Source organism: Sparus aurata, chromosome 1 (assembly GCF_900880675.1).
Source record: "Sparus aurata chromosome 1, fSpaAur1.1, whole genome shotgun sequence".
In the NCBI taxonomy this organism is placed as follows: Eukaryota; Metazoa; Chordata; class Actinopteri; order Spariformes; family Sparidae; genus Sparus; species Sparus aurata.
Genome location: NC_044187.1, coordinates 16841410 through 16865147, shown reverse-complemented (window position 1 = coordinate 16865147; position 23738 = coordinate 16841410). Strand labels below are relative to the sequence as shown.

Genomic DNA, 23738 nt, shown 5'->3' with positions numbered 1-23738 from the left:
CATGTCAAGGTTGGCCAGAAAGTTCCTCTCCATACCGGCCACTTCGGTGTCATCCGAGAGAGTTTTCTCTGCAGCAGGCCAAGTGGTGTCCAAGCCACACTCCAGGTTACTACCAGACAATGGCAATAAGCTCATCTTCCTCAACAAAAACCTGCAGAGGTAGTGAATTATTATACAATTATTTTTCTCTTGCACTATTAGCCTATTACCCATATTAATTTAATTTCCATCATTGTTTTGATCTGAGTTAGGCCATTTTATTTGCACTCGGTGATGTATTTTGCATACCAGTAAAATGTCGTTCTTGGCCATTCGTAAAAATAATAGTAAAAAAAAAAAATTGTTATTAATTGTGTTTTTCAGACCAGCGAGACCACTCAAAGGCAAGACAGCTGCTGTGTAAAATAAGCTGCGGAGGAAAGGGGAGAAGAGCGCAGCGCTCGAGTCATCATAGTGCTGCTGAAAACAAAAACTGTTAATGGCTTTTTATTTTGGCCTTTACTGTTGCGTGTTGTTCTACATTGATTATATTGTTGGTTGGTGTACTGTCGGCTTTTTACAACCTGGAAGAAAACACATTTTTTTCGCCCATTTCAGTGATGGCAGTTGCAGTTTTGCACTTTAAAAAAAGTTTAAAAACAAATTGTAAATGTGAGAATTTTAAACAATGAACAAAAAAAGAAGGTTAAACCCTTTTCAGCTTTCACTTGTACGTTTTCTTGTCTGTCAAAATGATAGGTGATTTTATTTTCAACTCATTTTACTTTCTGTCATAAGTAGGCCTAAGCCTTAAAATGTTAAATGAAATTCTGTGATTTATCTGTTATGTTTGCTATAATTTAGTACCCATTTGAAGTGGATCTATAACTACTGGAATGGCTTTGATTTAATGGATTAGGAGGTGTTTGAATGGAGACAGAACCCTCTAGTGGTTATATAGCGCAACTGCGATAGAAAGATGATAAATCTCCGACGTGTAACCGGGTACACGTCGGTTAGAAGCCCCGTTTACACGTGTAGAAAAAAATTGTAAACGTTGACACCCCTAGTTAGACTACTTCATTCATTGTATACACACACTTTCCTGGCTGTGATGCTGCCCTGTTTAGCAAAATCTGACATCTGTTTCTCCATTTCCCTTTCAGGTTGAGTGCACCACATGCACCATGTGGTACCACATGCAATGTGTTGGTCGTCCCTCAACTGAGGACGACTTCTTTTGTAAAGGGTGCCAATAAAAATGTGCAGCATGCACACTTGTATCTGTTCAATCAAGTTGTGATTAATTGAATGATGCTGAGTTAATATCATTGGGCCTCATTCATATCTTCTTAAGAATCTTCTTAGATTCTTTCTTAAGTTGTTCTTAAGAGGTTCCTTAAGAAAACCCTACGTCAGATTCACCAACTCGTTCGTAAGCCTCAGAATTGTTCGCAGCTGTGTACATCGATTAAAGCCGCAGGAGCAATATTGTAATAAACCTTATTTCTGTTGAGATGTAGAGAGCCCGAGCACTGAATATTTCTACTGCGCACACAATTAAGAAGGAAGAACTGTACAGAAAGTAATAATCTTTATTGACACCAATTCATAAATACAGTGCATAGCCACACACACAGGGACGGGACACAGCATGAGTCCAACAGCCTACTCTCCTCTGTACCTCTCATTGGCCAAAAACAGGTGTAAGGGCACTGCCAACATTAAACACACCACACCAGGGTTACACCCCTTTAGGGCACTGCAAACACTGCGCAGCAAAACGCTCTAGACAACCCACAGGGCACAGCACACAGGATTACACTGCAACCAAACTCATGCTCTAACACGTGATAAGGGCACACACGCAGGGCACTATGGAAACTGTCGATCACCCCCAGCTGCCCCTCCCACCCCGGTACTGTGACTACACTGCTCTCTTAAAAGCTACAACAGTTCATTACACAGCTCACAGAAACAAGACGACTCAAAACGAACTAATCTTAAAACCACTTAACTCTCCCGGGGTCCGAGACCCTCCCCCAGGGTCTGAGCTTTGGCGCCGGCCGGCTTCAGTCGGAGTCAGCTGTGGGGCGACCGCCGGTCCAGCGCAGTGAGGCGTCTCCACGAACAGCAGGAGAGCCTCGCCACCAAGCTGGGGAGCGGGCAGAAGCACACTACGTTTCCCCGCTCACACTATCTCAGCCCTACCTAGCGCCGGAACCTCTCCCTAAACCCGCTGCCTATCTTCGCCGCCGGCAGCCCTAAACGGCATGCGAGCGGCCACCACCCCCCGATCCCGAGTGCAAAAACAAGTGCTCGGCTGGGCTGTCACGCCGTAACACTCACCGAGCTCCGCTCCCCAGAGACGCCAGCAGCCGCCAACTCTCTTCCTTTAAATACTCCCGTTCCTCTAAAACACTCCCCTCACAGGTGCAGTCACTCACCTCAATTATCTCCACACAATCACTCACTCAATCTTCCCGACCCACTGGGTCATTCACTACAATATATATGCCATTGTTTTGCGGGCCTTGGATGGAGAAATGCCACGTATAAATAGGGGTGGGGGGTTACTAATTGATTGCAATTGATTTCCAATTTACTTGATTTATCTTGAATCATTGGCACATTTAATTTATTTTAGAATTTAAATTCTTTGTAAATTAGCAAAAATATGAAATGAATAAATAAATGAATAAATATGACAGAATAATCACTGTAATATTGCATTTTAGTGAACTACACAAGAGAAGAAAACAACCATGCCAACATTTCGGCACTGAAATGTGCGTAAGAGTACTCCTGAGTGTTCGTAGGATTTGTTCTTGCCTAAGAAGAAAAATGTCTGTAGAAATTACGGTAAAAAAACTGTCAATAGCAACAGTAAAATACCGTAAAATAAAAAATTGTATATCACTGTAGTAAATACATTAAAGAAATGTATTTACACAAAGAATTACCGTAAATCAAGAAACAGTAAATAACTTAAATTTTACGTCCTTACTAAGTAGAAAATATGGAATTTACTGTGAATGTTATAAAAAGTTTGCTAAATTCACGGTAAAATACCGTAATGTCACAAGCGTGTAATTACCCTAAAATTGACGGTATCATTCTGTCTGAATTACAGATTTTACTGATGTTTACGTTTAAATTTACGGTACACAACCATTAAATCATACCATCATTTGTATAGAAAGTAGAATGTTGAAAAGTATGGTATATTTAAGCAATACATCATGACAGGCCGTGGTATGTGCTTATTATATCACAGTTAAGGGGCATTGTTCAGGCCGACACAAGCACTTAATGCAATAGAAAACTATACATGTTGTATTATTGTCAAAACACAGTGAATTAAGATAAGATTAACTTTATTGTCCCACAGGAAAACATAGGCCTACAACAATCGTTAGAGTTTATCATATAGAGTTTTATTGCAACATTGTTAACACATCCTTTTTGAAAAATATGGAAGTCCATTTCCGCCACTTGATGAAAAAAAATTATGAGATACTAAGTCAAAATTATGAGATAGCTAAGTCATAATTATGAGATACTAAGTCAAAGTATCTTATAATTTTTGTCAAGTGGCGTAAAATGGGCTTCCATAAAATAATAGTATATTTTATTTTATATCTTTCTTTTGTATAGTGAAAACACAATTTCTATTTTTATTTTATTCTTGTACATGTCCTTTTTTTATTATATGTAAAACATGACAATGAAAACGTTGTTGTGTTTGTAGTTGTTCGTGTCAATAAAGCTTTATTGAATTGAGGAGAGAGACACAGAGAACGACAGAGAGAGAGAGAGAGAGAGAGAGAGAGAGAGAGAGAGAGAGAGAGATGTCCGCTGAGTTAACGGAAGCTAGAAATTTTGAATTTCAGTTCACCGCCATTGCTTCGCGCCCACAGGAGCAGTGTTTGTTGTTGTGACAGAGAGACAGACACACAGCTAGATAGATAGATAGATAGATAGATACAGACAGATAGATACAGACAGACAGACAGACAGAGAAGAGAGAGAGAGAGAGAGAGAGAGAGGACCGCGAGTTAACGGAAGCTTGAAATTTCAGGTCACCGCCATTTCTTCGCGCCCACAGGAGCAGAGTCTCTTCTTCAGGTAAGCACATTCACAGCTCATTGAGACTGTCTGATTAACGTTAGCTAGCCGCAGAGCCACGTTAGCTCTTATTCGTTGACTTTCAAGCAGAGGAGTTCAGGTAGCTATATCTTAAAAGTTGCTGGACATGTCACTATCTGCTTTTTGCCGAATAAAAGAGTCACTTAAGGGCTCTGAGAAGTCGCTAACGTTAGCTACAGCTAACGTTGCTAATGCTAGAAAAATGTTTTGCTGTAACTTCTGTAGCAAGTCGGTTAAGACTTTGATAATGGAGAAACTGGTTTACTCTTAATAAAAGATGATACAAGGAGACTTGGATGTATTACGAAGGAAACATTTATTGACACTTGATCTAGGCGAATTCAAAGATAACATAACAAGTGAGAATGATCCCTTTAACACCTTAGCCATACAATTTTTTAACAAATAATTTCAACTTCTCCACAGCACGGTGCAGCTGGATAATGTAAGGCAATCAACTTTGCAGGAATGCGGTATGGCCAGTACTCTTGATTCGTCGTCATCGTTATCAGCACTCATCTTCAGTGAGTACATTTAAATAGATTAGCTTCTGAACTGGTGCTGCCATTAAATGTTTTTGTTTCTTCATACCTGTCAAATACTTACATGGCCACATCAATAATTATGTCCCCCATATATGTCTACTACCCTGTTATCTGGAGTTCCTTAAGGGTAAATCCTCGGAACTATCCTAAAAAAAATCAAAATCACTGATTCGATGTCAAATCCAAAGGATTGTGTGTTTTCAGCTGTAGTCACTCTCCACAGTTTCTCCCTCAGTCTCTCTCAATCTATTAGATCTGCTAAATCTGTTAACTGTTTTAAGCGCCTCCTGAAATCATATTTATAGGATGGCCTTTTTATGAGATTTTTTAAACCTACTTTAATTTTTTTTCTGTTCCAACTTCTTTAATTAATGTTTTGTTTTTTGTTGTTGTTGTTGCGGGAAGCACTTTGCAACAGTGTAAGTGCTATATAATAATAATTATCATTATTATCATTAACAATGTTTTCTTTGTTGTCTTTCTTTGTCTGGTTGCAGTGAGATTCATGCCAGTCCACAGTAAACACCTGATTGAAGACTGCTGGTGAATTTTCAAGCAGGAATGATGACAACACCTGCCCAAAGTTCCAGTTTCCTTAACATTGTAACATGTCTGTATAAGACTCTGTCCCACCTGTCTTCAGTCAAGTCTGGACCCAATGACTCAAACACCAGTCTTGTCAAGGCTAATTAGAGGTAAGCTATGGTTTATGTCAGTGTAGCAAATGAGTAGATGCAAGCACTCAAACTACACTCAATCGATCTCCCTCAAGTGAACGGTGCCAACAGCTTCATACAAACATACAGTAGAAAAAAAAAAATCAGTATTATGGACAGGATTCAGGATTTAGGCTGCAATTCGACAAGGGTGAAACAAATAGTGATGATCACTTAGTCCTGAAAAGTGACTGTTTCTACTTCACACTAATACAATAAAATAAATGAAATACTCCTGATGACCTGCAAAACTATATTCCAGAGTACTGGTTTCATTCTATGTATAGCTCATTGGAGCTCAGTTTAACAGCAGAAGGCTGAATTTATCTCTGTAGGCATCATGCTCAGGCACTGCATCAATCTAACCTTTGCTTTGTTTCTTTTTTCTGGCTGCAGAGAGGATCATGCCAGTCTACAGTGGACACCAGATGGACAACACATGAGTCTTCAAGCAGAACTGGTGACTGCTGAATGCTTTAAGTTCCAGTTTCTTGAACACCATCTCCATGTTAAGAGCCCTCTTCAGCCAAGTCTGGACTCAGTGACTCATTAGTGTTGATCAACACAGGGCAAGTGGCTCCTTTTTTCATGACGTTTATTTCTTCTACCATGGACTATCCTTCATATGTATGGACACACACTGTCTTTTGAAGATGTCAACACTGCCTTGTGAGTATACTAGACAAGTTCTGTTTTTCAAAGAGAATGTGTATATGCAAAGAGATGTTCTTAAAGTTTATCAATTATAGTCTGTACTTTGGTTTACAATGGGCTTAATTGGTTATTTCCTTTATAATTTACCATTTGCATTTGCTGACTGTAAAATCTACGCCAACAAACTGTAATTCCATATGTGTTGTACCATATTTTTTACGGTGAAATTCTGGCAACCACAGCTGCCAGTATTTTACCGTAGTTGAACTTTGCAATAAAATACCGTAATATATCTTACAGTTTTACCGTGTTTTTTCACTGATGGACTGTAATTAGGTTTACAGTATATATGTTATTTTTAAAAGAATTTACCGTAAACAGGTTTATATGATAACTGTTATTTTTACAGCAAATTACCGTAAACAAATAACAGTTCTCTAATGTGAAATTTACAGTTACATTGTGACCGTATTTTCTACGGTAAAGTTCTGGCAACCACAGCTGCCAGTATTTTACCGTAAATTCTACAGAATTTTTTTTACAGTGTAGATAAGAAAAAATTCATGAATGCCACAATCTTCGTAAAATCTTCGTAAGTGGGACTTAAGAACAAATTTGTTCGTATATGGTTCATGAATGAGGCCCATTGTGATTAATGCTCAAGCCCGAGGGTTGGTCGCTGTATGTGGCTTAGGACAAAAAAGAAACATTAAGTCACACTGAAATAGACTGAAATATCATTTGTACTGTGATTTTGAAATCCAGGCTGCTGCTATGTGTGAAATGAAGCCACTTTGGGTACATTCACACAAACACAGAGAGGACTTCAGGAGGTCTGCATATACAGCTCTTTATTGCTACTCTGCTTCAATTTGTTGTTGGCTAGTCCTTTTATTTCGTAAATGATCGCTACAGGCGTTTGTATCACAGGTTGACCTGGACGTCTCACGCGTTGCCACAGCTGACCGACCTCCCGCTGAGTTCGGGCTGGGTGTCAACATACTCTGCAGACTGTTTGACGAGCAGGCTGTATGACAGTGTACACAGTTTTCACATCGACTTGGCTTCAGCTTAATAACGATGTATGCGGCTGGGAACGGTGGCTCTCATTCAGTAACCATTTGAATGCAGTGCGGAATGAAAGAAATAGGCTACTCGATGGTAACAGGTGTCACAAGTTAACCTGGACGCTGTGCTCTCAGCCCCACAGCTAACTGCAGTCTCCACGCTGCTCTCGAGCCGCTCGGTGTGAACAGATGCCTCACAGTGTTCCACCCACCAGCTGTGTGTAAGTACAGACATTCACGACAAATATATGAGACCGACAACATGCACTTTTGGACGATTTATTGACAGTTGCGTTTTATCGGACAGGCATCGTCAAAGTCACCTAGACTGTCACTGTGTACTCTGTAGCGCTCGTCTAACAGTGGTTTGCAAGTCGCAGACTCCGGCATCTCCGTGTGGAATAGTAGTGTTCAAGCCACGTCAAAGCGAATATACATATACATGACTTGGATCGATGAGCGGGGCGAACGGTATGTTTTTCCTGGTTGGCGGACATGGCTGAGGACCCCTCTCCAGACGGGATTCTCAAACCACACCTCCAACACATCTGGGACCGTCGCCAGTTAAAATAAACGCAAGTGAAACTGACCCGCCTTGCATTGGTGAGGGTAAGTCTAGTGGAAAATGCTGCTGCGCTATTTTATTGTTTTCTTCAGAAATTTAATTATTTACGTCGTAACGTTAATGCATAATGGTTACTTACCGCTAACACTGCTACGTTATCCAGCTATTGTGTGCTGTTTTGACCATCAACATAAGTTTTGTAGATGTTTTCGTCTAACTTTCTTGACGCCATTGTAACGCAGCAGACCGCCCCGTGTACCGTTTCCGTTCAGTTTCGGACACCGCAGCATCCATTAAGTAATGTAAACTCTGGTATTTTGTCTGTTTAGGAACAGAGGTGCAGAGAAGGAACAAAAGGCAATTAATGTGTATTACTTTGTGTTGTAACGTCCACGAACGAACCGATTCTATTGAACGGCTCGTTAACATGAACGATTTTTTTACATGCGCACTCTGTCTTTGGGTAAAAAAAATAAAAACAGAAAAAAACAGACACGCGTGACTGCCCTGCCTCGTAGAGTACATTGCAGGGTTTATATTAGTAGTGATAGTGGGCTTTATGTTCATATTTTCCTCTTATTTATTCTAGTTTTATCTATTTTTCTAATACTTGAAATATTTTTTGTAATTGAAGTACCATGTTGCAAGTTGTTTTCTAAGTTTTTCAAACAAAAATAATAACTATAGAATTTGCACTGATGCTCAGGTATAGGCTGCTGTTCACCCAAGGACAGTTCAGGAGTCCTCCTCAGGGTTTAACTTTTTTTTTTTACAAAGCAGCAAAATGCACCCCAGGACAGTCCACCATAATATGCAGATTTTATATTAATAGTAATAGTGGGCTGTATGTGAATATTTTCCTCTGATTCGTTGCAGTTTTATCTATTTTTCTAATACTTGGAAGTATTTTTTTGTAAAATGTTTTTTTGTTTTTCTATCAAAATATTCTTGTGTGAAGTGTTTAATCTTATAATAAGTCTTTATTAAAGTAGTGTAAAATTGTGTGAAAATGTTTGCACTAAAAGCTGTTTTGCACGGAAATTCATTGTAGCCTGCTTTGTTTTTTAATGTTTATTTGTAAGTATTAAGGTCACAGTGTTGCATGAATAACAAGTCATGGTAGCTTTACACACATACAAACAATTTGTACAAAGGATAAATCCAAAATAGTGATGTCACTGTCAAAGCAGAGTGATATGGCGCAACCTTGTGGAATATTTACAATGAATCCAGATTAGACTTTAAAATCTAGTCCACACATGTCAAATGAGGTTATAATTAATATTTCAGAATAATTTAAACTCAGATATTGGTGAGATATCTAATTTTGTATTATTTTGTTCCAAATCTTACCCCATCATATCTCCCTGTGATTATCTCCAAGATAAAATGAGTTGCCACCAGGCTGGCTTCTTAAAACTTAATAAATATAAAAATCAGTCAGATGAAAAAAATTTTTTCTGAACGGCTCTTTGAAAGGAACGGCTCACCAAGATCCGGCTCCCCTCAAAGAGCCATAAATCCCATCTCTAGTATTACTGTCTTCTGCAGGTATGTGCTTTTCCTCGCTTCATGTGTTAAGTTTCGTTTTCTCTGTACAGCCGCTCTCATCCACGCACTGTTTTAAATTGCCAACAGAGGTCGCTGTCCTCCCTTTTTATGTTGTCATGGTTTTGAGGAGATATGTTGTTTAAGTTGAAATGTTTTCCAGCCAATTTAAATAGCTCTTGGCTAGTAATGTGTATATTAAGCCAAATACATACTGTAATAATGTGTTTATATTAGGGCTGTCAAAGTTAACGCGTTAATAATTCGTTAACGCAACATCCTCTTAACGCTGTTAATTTTTTTAACGTACAATTAACGCTCGGTATTAAAATAAAATGAAACGTGCATTGTCTGTTTTAAGGCTGTTGGTGGCACCTGTAGTCTTGATCCAGAGGGTGGCAGACGAATATGAAAGGGAATCAGAAGAAGAAGAAGCAGGGTTGGCGGTTTGGGAAAAACACGGTGGACTGAAAAGCGAAAGTGAAAGGAAATGGAGAAAGGACTTATGAAGGGCAAATTCACTTTAAAAACACTGCCAGATGGTTCGGTCGATAGGACAAAGGTTATCTGCACGTACTGTTGACATGGAATTAGTTACCATTGAAGTACGTCGAGTCTCAAATATCATTTGCAAGCCAAACTCATGGCAGATGCAGAGAGCCCCCCCTCGCCAAAAGCAGACATCACCATGTTTTGATCCCATTTAGGGTAAGGGGATATTTTTTGACCCTTTTATTATCCTGCATGATTTAAAGTGTTGAATAAACATTTTCATAAAGCAAGCATATTTGCCCTTTCTTATGTTGTTAAAAGTATTAAGAACATGAAAAAAATACATTAAGGTACATTTAGAACAGAAAGAAATGTGACAAAACAATTGAGATTAATTTGCGATTAATCGCAAGTTAACTATGGCCAAAATGCGATTAATCGCGATTAAAAAAATTAATCGTTTGACAGCCCTAGTTTATATGTATTTTGAGGCAAGACATTGCCGCCTTGCATTGTTTAGGGAACAGAGGTGCAGAGAAAGAACAAAAAGCAATTAATGTGTATTAATGTCTTCTGCAGATAATAAATGTGGGAAAACAAGTCCTTGGCCGATCTTCTTTCATCCCCTATTCACACCTGTTACACAGGGACACCCAGACTTCCCTCTCCCTGGATACTTCCTCTAGTTCCTCCGGGAGGATCCCAAGGCATTCCCATGCCAGCCGAGTGACATAGGCTGTGTCCCAATTCAGGGTCTGCACACTTCGAGTGCGCATTTGAAGTGCGATTACGTCACTATATCGCGGCGAAGGGTGTCCCAATTCAAAGTGTTCTCATAATGCACCCCACAAATGCGCACTCCTTTTACCTGTTTTTGGAGTGTGCTCCGCTACTACCCTTCGTGGTCTCACATATCCCAAGATTCACTGCTCGCCCGAAGAGAAGAAATAAATAACCTCAAGTGGCGCAGATCTCGTATTTAAATGTAAGTATTGGGTCTATACTCGGTTTTTACTCCTCTGAACATCCAACGCCAGATATGTTAAACTTCAAGGTAAAATACGTTGGTAATGCTCAGCTTGATGCCTTTGGAAGTAAAGACTTAAAAGCCTTCACTTTCAAACGTTAGACGTTCAGAGGTTGACTTATATCTTATATCTCATTGTGACTGTGGAGATGTTAGATACTTGTTTTACATAAATGGACCAAGATGAACAGATTCAGATCAGGCTGTGATCCCTGCTTTATTTTCAGACTGTAACACTGTAAAGTCTAGTTAAATGTTTGAATAAAGAGCTATGTTTATGATTATCCTTATGATGATTATATATGTATATGTATGTATATGTATATATATATATATATATATATAGCTGTATTAGAACCCTTTTGTCTGTTGACATAACACAAAACGTCTTTACATTTCATTGTGTTTTAGGGAGGAAACAGAGAGGAGGAAGAGGAGGAGGACATGAGGCTGCAGAGAGGATGGAGAGGCTCTTCTCTGCTCCAGAGGACAATCCTTACATTATATCTGTTGTTATTTAGTTAATGTATGGGTCCTATTTATATTATTTGTTCATAATTGTTCATTTTATATATGATTCATGAAATAAAATATTGTTTTATTGTTACACGGTGTCTATTCCATTCAGTATTTATAACTTAAGCATAATTTATGACAGTAAACAGCATCAAGTGCTACTTTTCAGGGACGGCAAGGGATTCAGTGTTTTATTTTTTAGCATTAAGGTCTTAACATTTACAACTATTTACAAAATTACAGCATAAATAACCATTTACAGATTATTATTCACTATTAACAAAAAAAATTATTAAAAACAATATTAAAACAGTTACAGACAGTAACAGGCTGAGCAGGAGTCCCTGCTGTGCTGCTGGGCTGGATGGTGTCAGTGGGACATCATCTGGGTTGGTACCAGGGGCAGGCTGGGGTTGAAATTCAGCCCGGGAGCTTGGTTTGGAGAGGCCTTTTATCCGATTGCATGACGGACACAAGTGGAACCGTAATTTTAACATGAATACTTTATTTGCACTATAATAACTGCAGGAGAGGATGGCCTTATTGTTTCTGTGTGACTGGAATTGGAACATCAACATATGACATCTTAATATAATTCTATGCAAAGACCTATTGCCAACCCAGTCCTGCACACTGCACCTGTACCTGGCACTGTTTTTTGGTGGTTCCTGCTCCACTTTCCTCCTCCTCCTCCTCTTCCATCTCCTCCTCCTCCTCTTCCATCTCCTCCTCCTCCTCCTCCTCCTCCTCCTTCTCCTGTCCCTCCTCATCTGTCTCTTCCTCCTCCTCACTCCTATGACTGGCATTATCCTGTCCTTCTGCATCAACTCCATGACTGACACTGGCCTTGTCAGCTAATAATAACAATAACAGCAACAAAGATAAACGTTATGGCACTTTCGCAAATAATTCACAGTGTTAGAACACAAATACAATATAAAAATCAACATAACAAAAGTGCCACACACACACACACACACACAAACTGTAAATATTTGCCTCACGTTAATGTATTTTTCTTGAACTTGAGTTACAACCCGACCTGTCGCGGCCCGACATACCAGCATTGGGTCTCCTGCTGGGTCCCGTTTCTTCATTGGCCTGGCGGACTGTAGCCACGCTGACCTTCGCCCCTCCACCACTAAAAGCTCTGTTAATATGGAGCATTAGGCTGCATCCTGTATTAACCGTTTTTTCTTTTTTGCCCTTAATTTTTCTGCTCCACCTATCTCTTTCTATTGCTTATTTCTTTTTAACATGTTTGCTAATTTGAATTTATCCCGCTCCTCTTTCTTATTGTTCTTTTGTTAAACAGGAACATAACGGTTTAATGACTGACTGAGCGGCTGAGCCAATCACATTTCAATAGAAACAAGGATCAGCTCAAGTTGGGAGGGGCCGCTCGTATCCCCCCTTAATATGCTAAATATTAGATTGACCCAGTCTCGTTCCACTCTGTGCCACCTGCTGCCGTTTTATGGGGTAAATAAAACGTTCCTGCCACCGACCGGTTCGGCCTGGAACAGACCGGCCGTTCGGGAATACTCCCAAACCTCTTGATGGCCAGCCCGGCCCTGGTCGGTACTCAGGGTGTTTAGGGGTCCAGTCTCCTCTGTCCACCACATCGTCCATCAACTGGGTCTGCAGTTCTGACTCGATCGACGGCTGCCATGCCACTAAGAATGTTTTAAGAAAGAGGCAATTTCATAATATAATTATAATACTAATAAATCATTACAACAAACAAAACTATCTACCAAACATTTTAAATAGGAATAATGCCTTTAAAATTTAAGTAAAACCATAAGTGGCGATCAGCAGTTTATATGTCAGCATTAATGTAATGTATCGGTATGTTCATGAGCCCAAACTGTTAGCTAGCTAATAATGATAATATTGATAACATTACTGTGGGTTCAATGACAGGTTTACCTCTCCACGGTCCTCTCAGCCGGAGATAAACCAGAGCCGCTTCTCCTCTTCCTCCACAAGCAGGAGGATTAAAAAGGAAATCAGGAATTCCTGAAGCTCAAACAGATCTGACAGTCAAACTTTACTCTTCTTGTCACTTTCACAGACCTGGGCTGCAGAAATGGTGACGTACGAGTAGAGGCGGGAACACCTGGTGACGCAACCAGGAAATGCTGCGAAGGGTAGACTGTCCCATTTAACAAAAGTTGACGCGGTCTGTAGGGCGCACTGAAGTACACTCCTTCGGTGAGACCGCAAAGGGCGGTTCCTTGAAGTGTGCAGACCCTGAATTGGGACACAGCAACAGTCACTCCAGTGTGTCCTGGGTCTTCCTCGGGGTCTCTTCCCGGTGGGGCATGCCAGGAGATGAAATCCAGTGACTCCCGAACCAGACCCCCTCCGGCCCCTGACTGCGCCTAGAAATTCTGTCCATAAAAATAATGAACAGAACCAGTGACAAAGGGCATAGGGCCTTCGACCCCGTACTCCAAAAGCCCCTCTCACAGAATGCCACAAGGGACATGGTCGAATGCCTTCTCCAAGTTCACAAAACACATGTGGACTGGTTGGGCAAACTCCCATGAACCCTCGAGCACCCTGCAGAAGGTATAGAGGTGGTCCAGTGTTCCACGGCCAGGACGAAAACCGCATTGTTCCTCCTGAATCTGAGGTTTGACTATTGGCCGAATTCTCCTCTCCAGTACCCTGGAATAGACTTTCCCAGGGAGGCTGAGTAGTGTGATCCCCCAATAGTTGGAACACACCCTCCGGTCCTCCTTTTTGAATAGAGGGACCACCACCCCGGTCTGCCAGTCCAGGGGCACTGTCCCCGACTGCCAAGCGATGCTGCAGAGACATGTCAGCCAAGACAGCCCCACAGCATCCAGAGACTTGAGGTACTCAGGGGGGATCTCATCTACCCCCGGTGCTTTGCCACTGAGGAGAATCCGAACTACCTCAGTGACTTCGGCTCGGGTGATGAATGAATCAACCTCTGAGTCCCCAGCCTCTGCTTTCTCTATGAAAGGGATTGAGGAGATCCTCATCCTTTGAGATTTCTCTATGTTGAGTGATCAGTCTCACATGTAAACCAAATTGGTTTTTACAAGGTCAGGGCCTATGCCAGGTCATTGTAAAATATTGAATCAATGGGTCTCTGAATTAATGCTAATTGTTTTTATCTTATGTCTGGATCTAACAAAATGCACACAGGTGCGGCAGGATGCAGTGTGGCTAGGGTTTTAAGCACAAACTATGGGAACTAGTAGAACAATGATTGCAGTATATTTTACTTCATGACAAGTAAGAATCAAAACAGTTTTTTGTTGTTGTTGATTTCATTAAGAATGAAATTACGATTAAATATATTATGTGCTTGAATTACTGGGACAAATTGTTTGAAAGGACAGTGTGATTGTTTCCAAAAATAGAGAGGAGATGTAACACAGAAGGGTTTCAGCTAATTACTGTTTTCCTTGTTTTATTGTATTATTTTTAGTCTCTCTTGTGTCATTTAACGATAGCTAAATATCCAAATTCCATTATTCAGTTTACTTCTTCTATCGGATCCGCTATGACCCCACTTTTTGAAGTCTTGAGAGTCCTAGGCACTTAGTGACCTGAAAACGGATTTTTCCCAATTTGAGCATTCACAATAACCACCCAAAATCAACTGGGGATGCACGTAGAAACAGCTGTTTACAGTTTGCAGCTGAGATGCCAGAATATTAAGACACCAAAAAGTATTAAAACCTAGCCCCTCCCCCTATGCCCCTATGTTCTGAAAAACAAAAAGCTCTTTTGGATGCCCTTATGGTAGATGATAGTGACACCTTTCCAGTGCCCTTTCAATTTCACATGTGGTTGGCAAAAGTCCAAGAGGGAGGGGCTATTTGAAAGGCTCTGTTGCACAGGTATGGTGCTTAGTCCTGAGAGGTGCAGACAGAAGATTAGGCATCAGAGGAGTGGAAGGCTGCAAGAAGAAGTGTGACAGTGGCAGTCAGTGAGTTGGGCCTGTTTAGGGATGACTTTGTGTGTGAGGATTTTGAATTGGATCCATTGTGGGGCTGTAGGCCAGTAGAGCTTCTGGAGGACAGGGGGTGATGTTGTCACAGGAGAGGGAGTGGGTTAGCAGGCAAGCAATAGAGTTCTTGAGGTACTGGAGTTTCTTTAAGACATCTCAGCAAACCGTGGCACATGTGAGGAGCAAAACTAAAAGCTGTATTATCTTTATCATGCGGACCTATCTACATGGCAAAACTCCATGTAGGGATTGTTTTTGTATTATTCTCCATCAGGATTCTTCTGCTTTCCATCTTAGTCATGCCAATACTTACAACGATGTCTACATTAAGCTGGTGGGCACAGATGGGGCGAGCTATCGCATAGACAACAAAGGTTCTTTAACCTTCTTCAGACTTTAATCGGCAGCATTAACCACCCCTCTACTTTCAGTAACTGTTTGTCAGTCATTGTGATATCGCAGCTCTGTTTCTGGTTGTCATATGAACTTTATCTACATCTTGATGTTTTCAAACAATTTCTGTCTTTGTTTCATGTGTCTAGTTTTACCGTGTCCTGCTCTGTCTCCATTGGAAAGCTGGTTCTATTAGAGCTAGACAAACAGCTCTTCTCATTCTTCCCTGAAGAAGACTGGTTCCCTGCCAAGGTGGAGATAAAATCCCTTGAGGAAGTCACGTACACAGTCCCTATCTACTGCTGGATCACTGACAGTGAGGTGCATCGCTTCAGAGAGGGAACAGGTTTGTGGAAATGTTCCTGTCTGACATCCTGTAATCCTGAACGCTGTTCACTGTAATGAGACGTTCAAGAAGAAGAAATTCTTAAAACTAGATTATACAGAGGTGCATAAGTAGTACATTCACTCCAACATTCTTAAAATTCTTTGAAGAAAACCATCATCTTGCTGGTACAGTCGGGAGAATCCACCCACCACAAGTGCAGGGGGCGGATACGTTCAAAATCTAGGCCTGGCTAGACGGTCTTTCCAACTTACTGACCCCAGTTTTAACCTAATTGGTGGTGAGATTGTTTTTTTTATTTTTCCCCCCATCAGGATTTTTTTGCTATCCAGAGTGAAAATGGTGGATTATGAAGTGACAGTTTTCACAGGCAGTCTTGACCATGCCACTACTCATAACGATGTCTACATTAAGCTGGTGGGCACAGATGGAGAGAGCCACCGCACCCATCTCATAGACTACAAAGGGCCTATAGCGTTCATCAGAGGAGCAGTAAGTCTGAAATTTCCTTCTCTAAATCTACAACAAGCTTCTTCAACCATCCCAGACTCGTATCTGCAGCATTAACCACCCTTCTACTCTCATTAACTGTATGTCAATCATTGTTGACATTACAGCTCCGTTTTTGGTTATCAAATAAACTTTTTTCAAAATTTCTGTCTATATTCCAGGTGTCTAGTTTTACCGTGTCCTGCTCTGTCTCCATTGGAAAGCTGGTTCTGATAGAGCTAGACAAACAGCGCTTCTCATTCTTCCCTGAAGAAGACTGGTTCCCCGCCATGGTGGTGATAAAATCCCCTGAGGGAGACACCTACACAGTCCCTATCTACCGCTGGATCACTGACTGCAAGGTGCATCGCTTCAGAGAGGGAACAGGTTTGTTGAAATGTTCTACCTGACTTCCTGTAATTCTATACGCTGTTCACTGTAATGAGACATTCAAGAAAGACAAGTTCTAAAAGCTAGATTATACAGAGGTGCATAAGGAGTAAATTCACTCCAACATTCTGTATATACCCTCAAGTTTAAAGTTTCTTGTGGTTCTTTCTTTAAGCTCTGAGAGTCTTTGAGGACAACCATCGTCATGGCAGTAACAGTCGGGAGAAAGAGCTGAAGCGGAGAAAAGAAGAGTATCGGTGAGAGCTCAGATTAATGCACCCTTAGAGAGAGAGAGAGAGAGAGAGAGACTGCCTTCACTGCTCTGCTCTATTCTTCCCAGCTGGGACGTGTATAAAGAGGGAATACCACACTGCATAAAGGCAAGAGACCCTTGTTCTCTGCCTCCTGAGGTCCGCTTCTCCTTCACCAAGACTGTCCAGTTTACCTTCACTGCACTCGAAGGGTGAATTCCTCAAATTCTGTCATATATTGCAGCTTTCAGCTCTGTAGTTTATAAAAACTGTTTAGTTTTTTGTTTTCTGTCATATACCAGGAAGATTGAGCTGATGTTGGAAGGGTTAGCTAATTGCAAGAAGAAGTGGAAGGATATGCATCATCTTAATCGGGCATTCTGGCATAAAACTCACATGGCAGGTACTGAACTATCATAGTAGTTTAATGGAATATTTGATACGGTTTGCATAGTAGTACACATTCAACTGTATTTACTCAGATAATCAACTGTATGTTATCATGCTACTCCTGAGATAAGTTATGAATTTTGACTTAATGCTTGATAATTTGTTGGCTTCTCTACTTGGCTCACTAAATGGAAAAATTCCAAAGAAAATGAATGTGTATCTCGGTCTTCTAGGTCTAGGTAACTGTATTTAAAAACATATAATCAACACTCTGACTGACAAATGACTAAAACAACTAGAAACAGTGTCCAATCATGTCTGTCACTCTAATTTATATGAAACAAATTGTTTTCACGTTTTTCTGTTTCACATGCAGTGCACACTTAAACTAATAACTCAGTGGATTTAATTCCCTTTTTCCAGACTATGTTCAGAAACATTGGAAGGAGGATGTGTTTTTTGGCTACCAGTATCTAAACGGCATCAACCCCATGTTGATCAGACGCTGTATGGCCCTACCCAGTAACTTTCCTGTCACTGATGACATGGTCTTTCCCCGTGGTCAGTCTAGCTTGGAAGAAGAAATGAAGGTGATTGTCGTGACCTCGACTGATCTTAGTATTAGAATCATGTTTGTGAGTGCAAGTCATTTCTCATCCTCCCTAAATGTCCAACAGAAAGGCAACATATTCTTGGTCGACTACAAACTTTTGGATGGCGTGAAACCAAGTGTCATCAATGGGAAGAAGCAGTACTTGATGGCTCCCCTGGTCCTCTTGCACAAAACACCTCAAGATCAGCTGATGCCAATCGCTATTCAGGTGAGATGACGAGTCAAATATAGGCAACAGTAAAGCTGCAAGCTAGAGGCATGATATGATTCAAACTGTAAGACATGTGATCCCCCGTAACAGGAAGTATGTTTTTGAAGCAAGACTCTGTATCCATTTTGCTAGTTAAACAGCAGATCATCTGGGCAAAAAGTAAGGTGCACAGCACATAGAGGCTTTATATTTATTTAGCCTAGTGAAGCAGCTGTCCTCCAGAGCTCTGTCAAAGCTAAAACTCTACTTCTGTCAAATGAATAAAAGCAGCCTCTCTAATGATAAACTAAGAGTGTACCCACGTTTTAAACCTGCCTGTGTCGGATCATCTTACTGTCTGAATAACTCGCTCTTCAAATAGAAGGCAAATACTACGCCTTTGACTTTAGACTAGCTTTGTTGGTCCACAGCGCAGTTGTTCTCTGCTGTCTCAAGATAGCAGTGAGCCACCAGTGTGCCTGACCACACCTCTTTTTAAGACCAACATGTGCAGGGGCGCAGGTGGGCTCACGTTCATTTGCTATTTTCAGCCTTTGTCTTAAACTAGCTATGACACTTGCGCTGCACTGTGTGCTTCTTTGTGCCATGCATAAGATAGAGCCAACTGAGTTCTTTCTGCTAGGAAGTGAAATTTTAAAAAAATGTGTCATTCGCCATATTCAAGTTTGACAGGCTGACAAAGGCACAAGTCAAGTCAGTTATATTTTCATGGCACACAAGCATAGAATGAATAATGAATATCCCCTAAAGGGATCAACAGAATACCAGACTGCAAAAAACAAACTGGCAAGCAGAACAAATTCATATTTAATAGTCAAAGATACAAGAGACCAGTACTGGTAAGGAACCAAATTAATTTGACAACTTCATCCTCCTTCTTTCTCCTGCAGCTGAAGCAGACTCCAGCAGACGACAACCCCATCTTCTTTCCTACTGATTCTGAGTACGACTGGTTGATCGCCAAGATCTTTGTGAGAAGTGCAGATTTCAACGTGCATGAACTCAACGTTCACCTGCTGCGCACTCACCTGCTGGCTGAAGTGTTCACCGTGTCACTGCTGCGCAACGTGCCCATGGTGCATCCTCTGTACAAGGTAACTGTGAGAGAGAATACTGAACTTGTAGTTTTGGTCTATTTAACCTGCTGATTTTGTATCTTGCATAGTTGTTGAACCAAAAAGATTTTAGCTTGAATATATTAAGTGAAGTATTTCACACTGACGGATCAAGATTTCTGACTCTGCTGACAAATAATAGTGTTAATAACAAAGTTCCTTCTCTCCCTCAGCTCCTCATACCTCACACTCGCTACACTCTGCAGATCAACATCCTGGCTCGACTGCTTCTGATATCTAAGACAGGAGTTTTCACAAAGGTATGAAAAGACCAACATGCCCAGTAGAACAATATCATCTACAATATCTATCTCTCTAAATGTTTTTCACACACATGTGACTGATCCCTAGTTTTCAGCATCTGGTGGAGAGGGTATGATCACAATCCTGAAGAGATCCATGGCCTCGATGACCTACAGCTCCCTCTGTATACCAGAGGACATTGCTGAGCGTGGACTGAAGGATTTACCAAACTTCAACTACAGGGACGATGGACTCAGGCTTTGGGATATCATCAACAGGTACTGTATGCATTATACATTATGATCTTAGCTCTTAGTTACATGAAGTCACTACAAGTCTTTATACTGTTTGACAGTATAAAGACTAAGATAGTGGTAGGGTTTGTCAGGGGTCAAATAACAGCAAACAAGTTAAAAGGGCTGGTAACATCTATTTAAAATGCCGTTTACACAAGCCAGCAGGAGAGCCAGACTGTAAAGTCAATTTGACACAATGACCAATCTGTGTGATTAGTACATCACGTGATGAACACACGTGATGTAAGCTTATGTGAATAAACAGCTGTAAAAGGGATGATAACATTTTTGAGCATCATATCTCCTGTGGAAACTTGTTTCAATGACATAATTGTATCTATTTGGTCTGCTAACATTAGAAAAACTTCTGCAGTGTGTATAGAAACGTGCAAGTCAATTAGGAACGTGTTTAACTGGACTTATCCACATTTCTCAAAGGTTTGTGCAGGAAGTGCTCGGCTACTACTACAAGAATGATGCTGAGGTCAAGCAAGACTCTGAACTGCAGAAGTGGATTTCAGACATTTTTGTTCATGGATTCCTCTCCAAGAAAAACACAGGTGGGCTTTACTGAAAAGCAAACCCTAATGATGATAAATGTGCTCATTAAAGGAGTCATCACCCGGAAATCGCAATTTCTCTCGTTAAATCATGCATATTGGTGTTGGACCTCTGTTGAAACTTGCCTGAAAAGCTGGAGTTTGAAAGTGGCTTATTTTTCCGAACAGGAATAGCGCACAGTAGTGCGCGTTCCTAAAGCACGAGATTTTGACTCTGCTCCTGTGGTGACGTTACCACAGGAGGCTACTTGCATAAACATCGGCTCACAGCCGTCCTCAGCCAGAGTGAGCATGCCGAATCTGCTTATTTCTCTGTCATTTTCACGCCATACATCGTCACCGCCAGCATTAAAACTCAGGTCTTACATGTAAAACACGAGTGTGAGAAGTAAGACGGAAAAAAAAAGAATTTACCATTCAGAGACATCCTGCTGTAAACGTGTCTCTTCCACCGTCTCTGCCTCTTCACTCTCCCGTTCGGTTTCCGACTCTGGCTCGTACATAAATGCCTGAATTCCGTAAGGTTCGTCATTTAGTGTGTGCGCCATGACGGGGATGTTTATGTTTTGGAGTCTGTGTGTGCATGCAGGCTCGCCCCCCATTCCGGCTCTGTCCTTCCTGCGGCCAATCAACGCGCGCCTCATTACATATTAATACAATGCACATCCGGACCGGTCAAAACCTCGCGCATAATCTCGCGTGAGAAAGTCGCGGTATGAAAAAGTGTCAGAACAAGCTCTATGTTTGATTTAAAAAAAAAAAAAAAATTCTAATAAGTTTTAAGAATTGATCCAAAGCGATGCAAGAGGGACTGGATATGTAAAAAACCAGGTGATGACTCCTTTAATGTACTATTTTATTGTCCAAATTCAAATATGAATCACATTTTAAATGTAGTTATCTAAACACAATATTCTGTCTAATTCTCAGGAATTCCTCAGAGCTTCACCTCTGTGACCGAGTTGGTCAAGTTCGTCACCATGGTGATCTTCACCTGCTCAGCACAGCATGCAGCTGTTAACTCTGGACAGGTAAATATTTTGAATCCAAGCCTACAGCTATGCTTAATGAGGCTGTACTTTGACACAGTCCTGATTTAAACTAAATGCAACAAATGATAATATACTCAGTTATGATGTTTCCTAAGGTCACTTTCTTAGTTTACATTTTGTACAAAAGCATAACGCTTCGTTCCCACATGTGTGTGTGTGGAGGTGAGTCATGTATCTGATTTGCCTGTGAAACTCCTCCCCTCCATAACATTTTAACTGATTTGCTTTGAGTACGTTCAAGCTTAGCTTGCACTTCCTTCATTGCAGTATGACTTTGATGGCTGGATGCCCAACGCCCCCACCTCTCTGCAACGTCCTCCACCAACCAAAAAGGGGACAACAAATGAGGCCACGATGTTGGACACATTCCCTGACGTCAACGCAACAGTTCATGGAATGGCCGTCGTGTGGCTACTCAGCAAGCAGTCCACTGACTTTGTAAGTAACAAGACTTCAAAATGACATAAATAATCTGTATCTGTATAAATAATATAAATCTTTATATATTTTATATTTAAGGAAAGAATGTACATAGATCTATATGTCATCACAACCATAATACTCACTTTCAATAAGAAAAAAAAACCTTTTTAAATGTATGATTTCATCAGGCGCCTCTTGGCCATTACCCGAAGAACCATTTCACCGAGGAGACTCCCTGCAAGCTGATAAAGAAATTTCAAGAAAGGCTTGAAGAGTTTGAAGCCAGTGTCAAAGCCAGAAACGGGATTCTGGAAGTCCCATACACATACTTAATTCCATCGGAGGTAGAAAATAGTGTGGCCCTGTGAGTATCTGATGGTGTGAGTTCCTCAGCGGAGGGCAAAAGTCAGGTTCACTCTAACAAAAGGGTGAAATTATGTGCATATTCTGACTTTAACTGATAACTGTACATCTGAATGTGAAGCTTCTCATGGAGTCGACTTGATTCATCTGTGGTCAAAATGTGCAAATCCACAGTATAAAACTTATGTGGTTAATGAATATACAGGACATCTAATCAAACTAAATTACTGGGGGTAAGATATTATTTTGCATTATAGGGACGCAAATGTACTTTACCTTATGTAACTGACAAAATAACTGTTGTGAAAGATATACTCTTGAGGTAAACTGTCATGACTAATTGTCACGATGAAGTCAAAAATAATTTCTGCTTTGCTAAATTTACTATATGTTGTTTTATGTCTCTATACAATATGTGTGAAGGCTGATAGGGATTCAGATCATATAGAGACACACTTACACACACAGCGTACATTGAAGAGTTTGATTTCTGAATGAAAAATGTAATTTAACTCTTTGTTTTTTACTCTGCACATCTAGCCATTTTACAAACATTACGAATGTTATAATATCTTTAATTTAGGAAAAAGTATTCATATAACGATTTATATAGTGTCAATGTGTGTATTTAGAGACCTAGCAATCAGTCTGACTGGAAGCAAGTTCCTGCTCTGTGTTTAGATTTGTGGTGGCATTTGCTTTAATAAAACCAGATATATCTTCTGTTGTTGTTGTTGTCTCATGTTTTAATGTCATTGGATTCAGGCTGCAGAGCTGTAGGTACAGCTCTGTCAATGTTGAGAACAGAGTGTGAAAACTTTTACAAACTCAGAGGTATTTACTAAACATCCAAACAGCAGCAACACACACTCTTTATAATGAGTCCTGGCGCGAGGCCAGCTGTCCTGTTTCACATGCAGGTTTGATTCAAGTACTTTTTCATGCAGTGTTGACTAGTGTTGTGTCGGTCGCGAACGTGTCGTTCAAACTAACAAATCTTTTGAGTGAACGAAGTGAACGGAATCACTTCATGAACTGATTCGTTCCTTTCTCAGTTCAGTTGAGCTCAGCCGTGAGCATGCCGGCCGGGAGTGGAACTGCCGCGACTCACACAGAGAACTGTGAGGACGTGATTCACGTCCGCGCTGTGATTCGTTCATGATTCGCGAACCTACTGCACACAGAACTGTCGCTGAGGACGTGATTCTCGTTCATGTACTGTGCTGAAAGTGGTGCTGTGTCACTCACCCACTCACACAGGGCAGAGGAGTTGATTTACGTTTAGTAACCTAAAACTAGCGCTGTGTTGCTAACATCCGTTTAGCATCATGTTAATTGATTTTACTGTGCA

General features: G+C 40.8%; 1 protein-coding gene across 3 annotated transcripts; it reads left to right on the top strand.

Annotated features, from left to right (window-relative positions):
• The first annotated feature begins 7036 nt into the window (after nt 1–7036).
• Nucleotides 7037–23111, top strand: LOC115580558 (hydroperoxide isomerase ALOXE3-like). Of its 3 annotated transcripts, none has more exons than XM_030415068.1 (16): nt 7366–7713; nt 15795–15991; nt 16306–16483; nt 16663–16867; nt 17046–17127; nt 17211–17333; nt 17424–17524; nt 17935–18101; nt 18189–18332; nt 19226–19429; nt 19624–19710; nt 19802–19971; nt 20428–20549; nt 21480–21580; nt 21869–22039; nt 22213–23111. In XM_030415068.1, exons 3-16 carry the CDS (start codon nt 16331–16333, stop codon nt 22390–22392), a joined length of 2010 nt encoding a protein of 669 aa, XP_030270928.1. In that variant the 5' UTR covers nt 7366–7713; nt 15795–15991; nt 16306–16330; the 3' UTR covers nt 22393–23111. The 3 variants fall into 3 exon arrangements, with proteins under 3 accessions (XP_030270936.1, XP_030270928.1, XP_030270918.1); XM_030415058.1 differs by having other exon boundaries at nt 7366–7719; XM_030415076.1 differs by lacking the exons at nt 7366–7713; nt 16306–16483; nt 16663–16867 and adding an exon at nt 7037–7331.
• The last annotated feature ends 627 nt before the right edge of the window (nt 23112–23738 follow it).

Excerpts from the sequence above, each read along its gene's own strand:
- LOC115580558 (XM_030415068.1), top strand. The coding sequence starts at position 16,331 with ATGGTGGATTATGAAGTGACAGTTTTCACAGGCAGTCTTGACCATGCC. Across the intron at positions 17,334-17,423 it reads ACCTTCACTGCACTCGAAGG|GAAGATTGAGCTGATGTTGG; the intron begins GTGAATTCCTCA and ends GTCATATACCAG. Across the intron at positions 19,430-19,623 it reads TGGTGCATCCTCTGTACAAG|CTCCTCATACCTCACACTCG; the intron begins GTAACTGTGAGA and ends TCTCTCCCTCAG.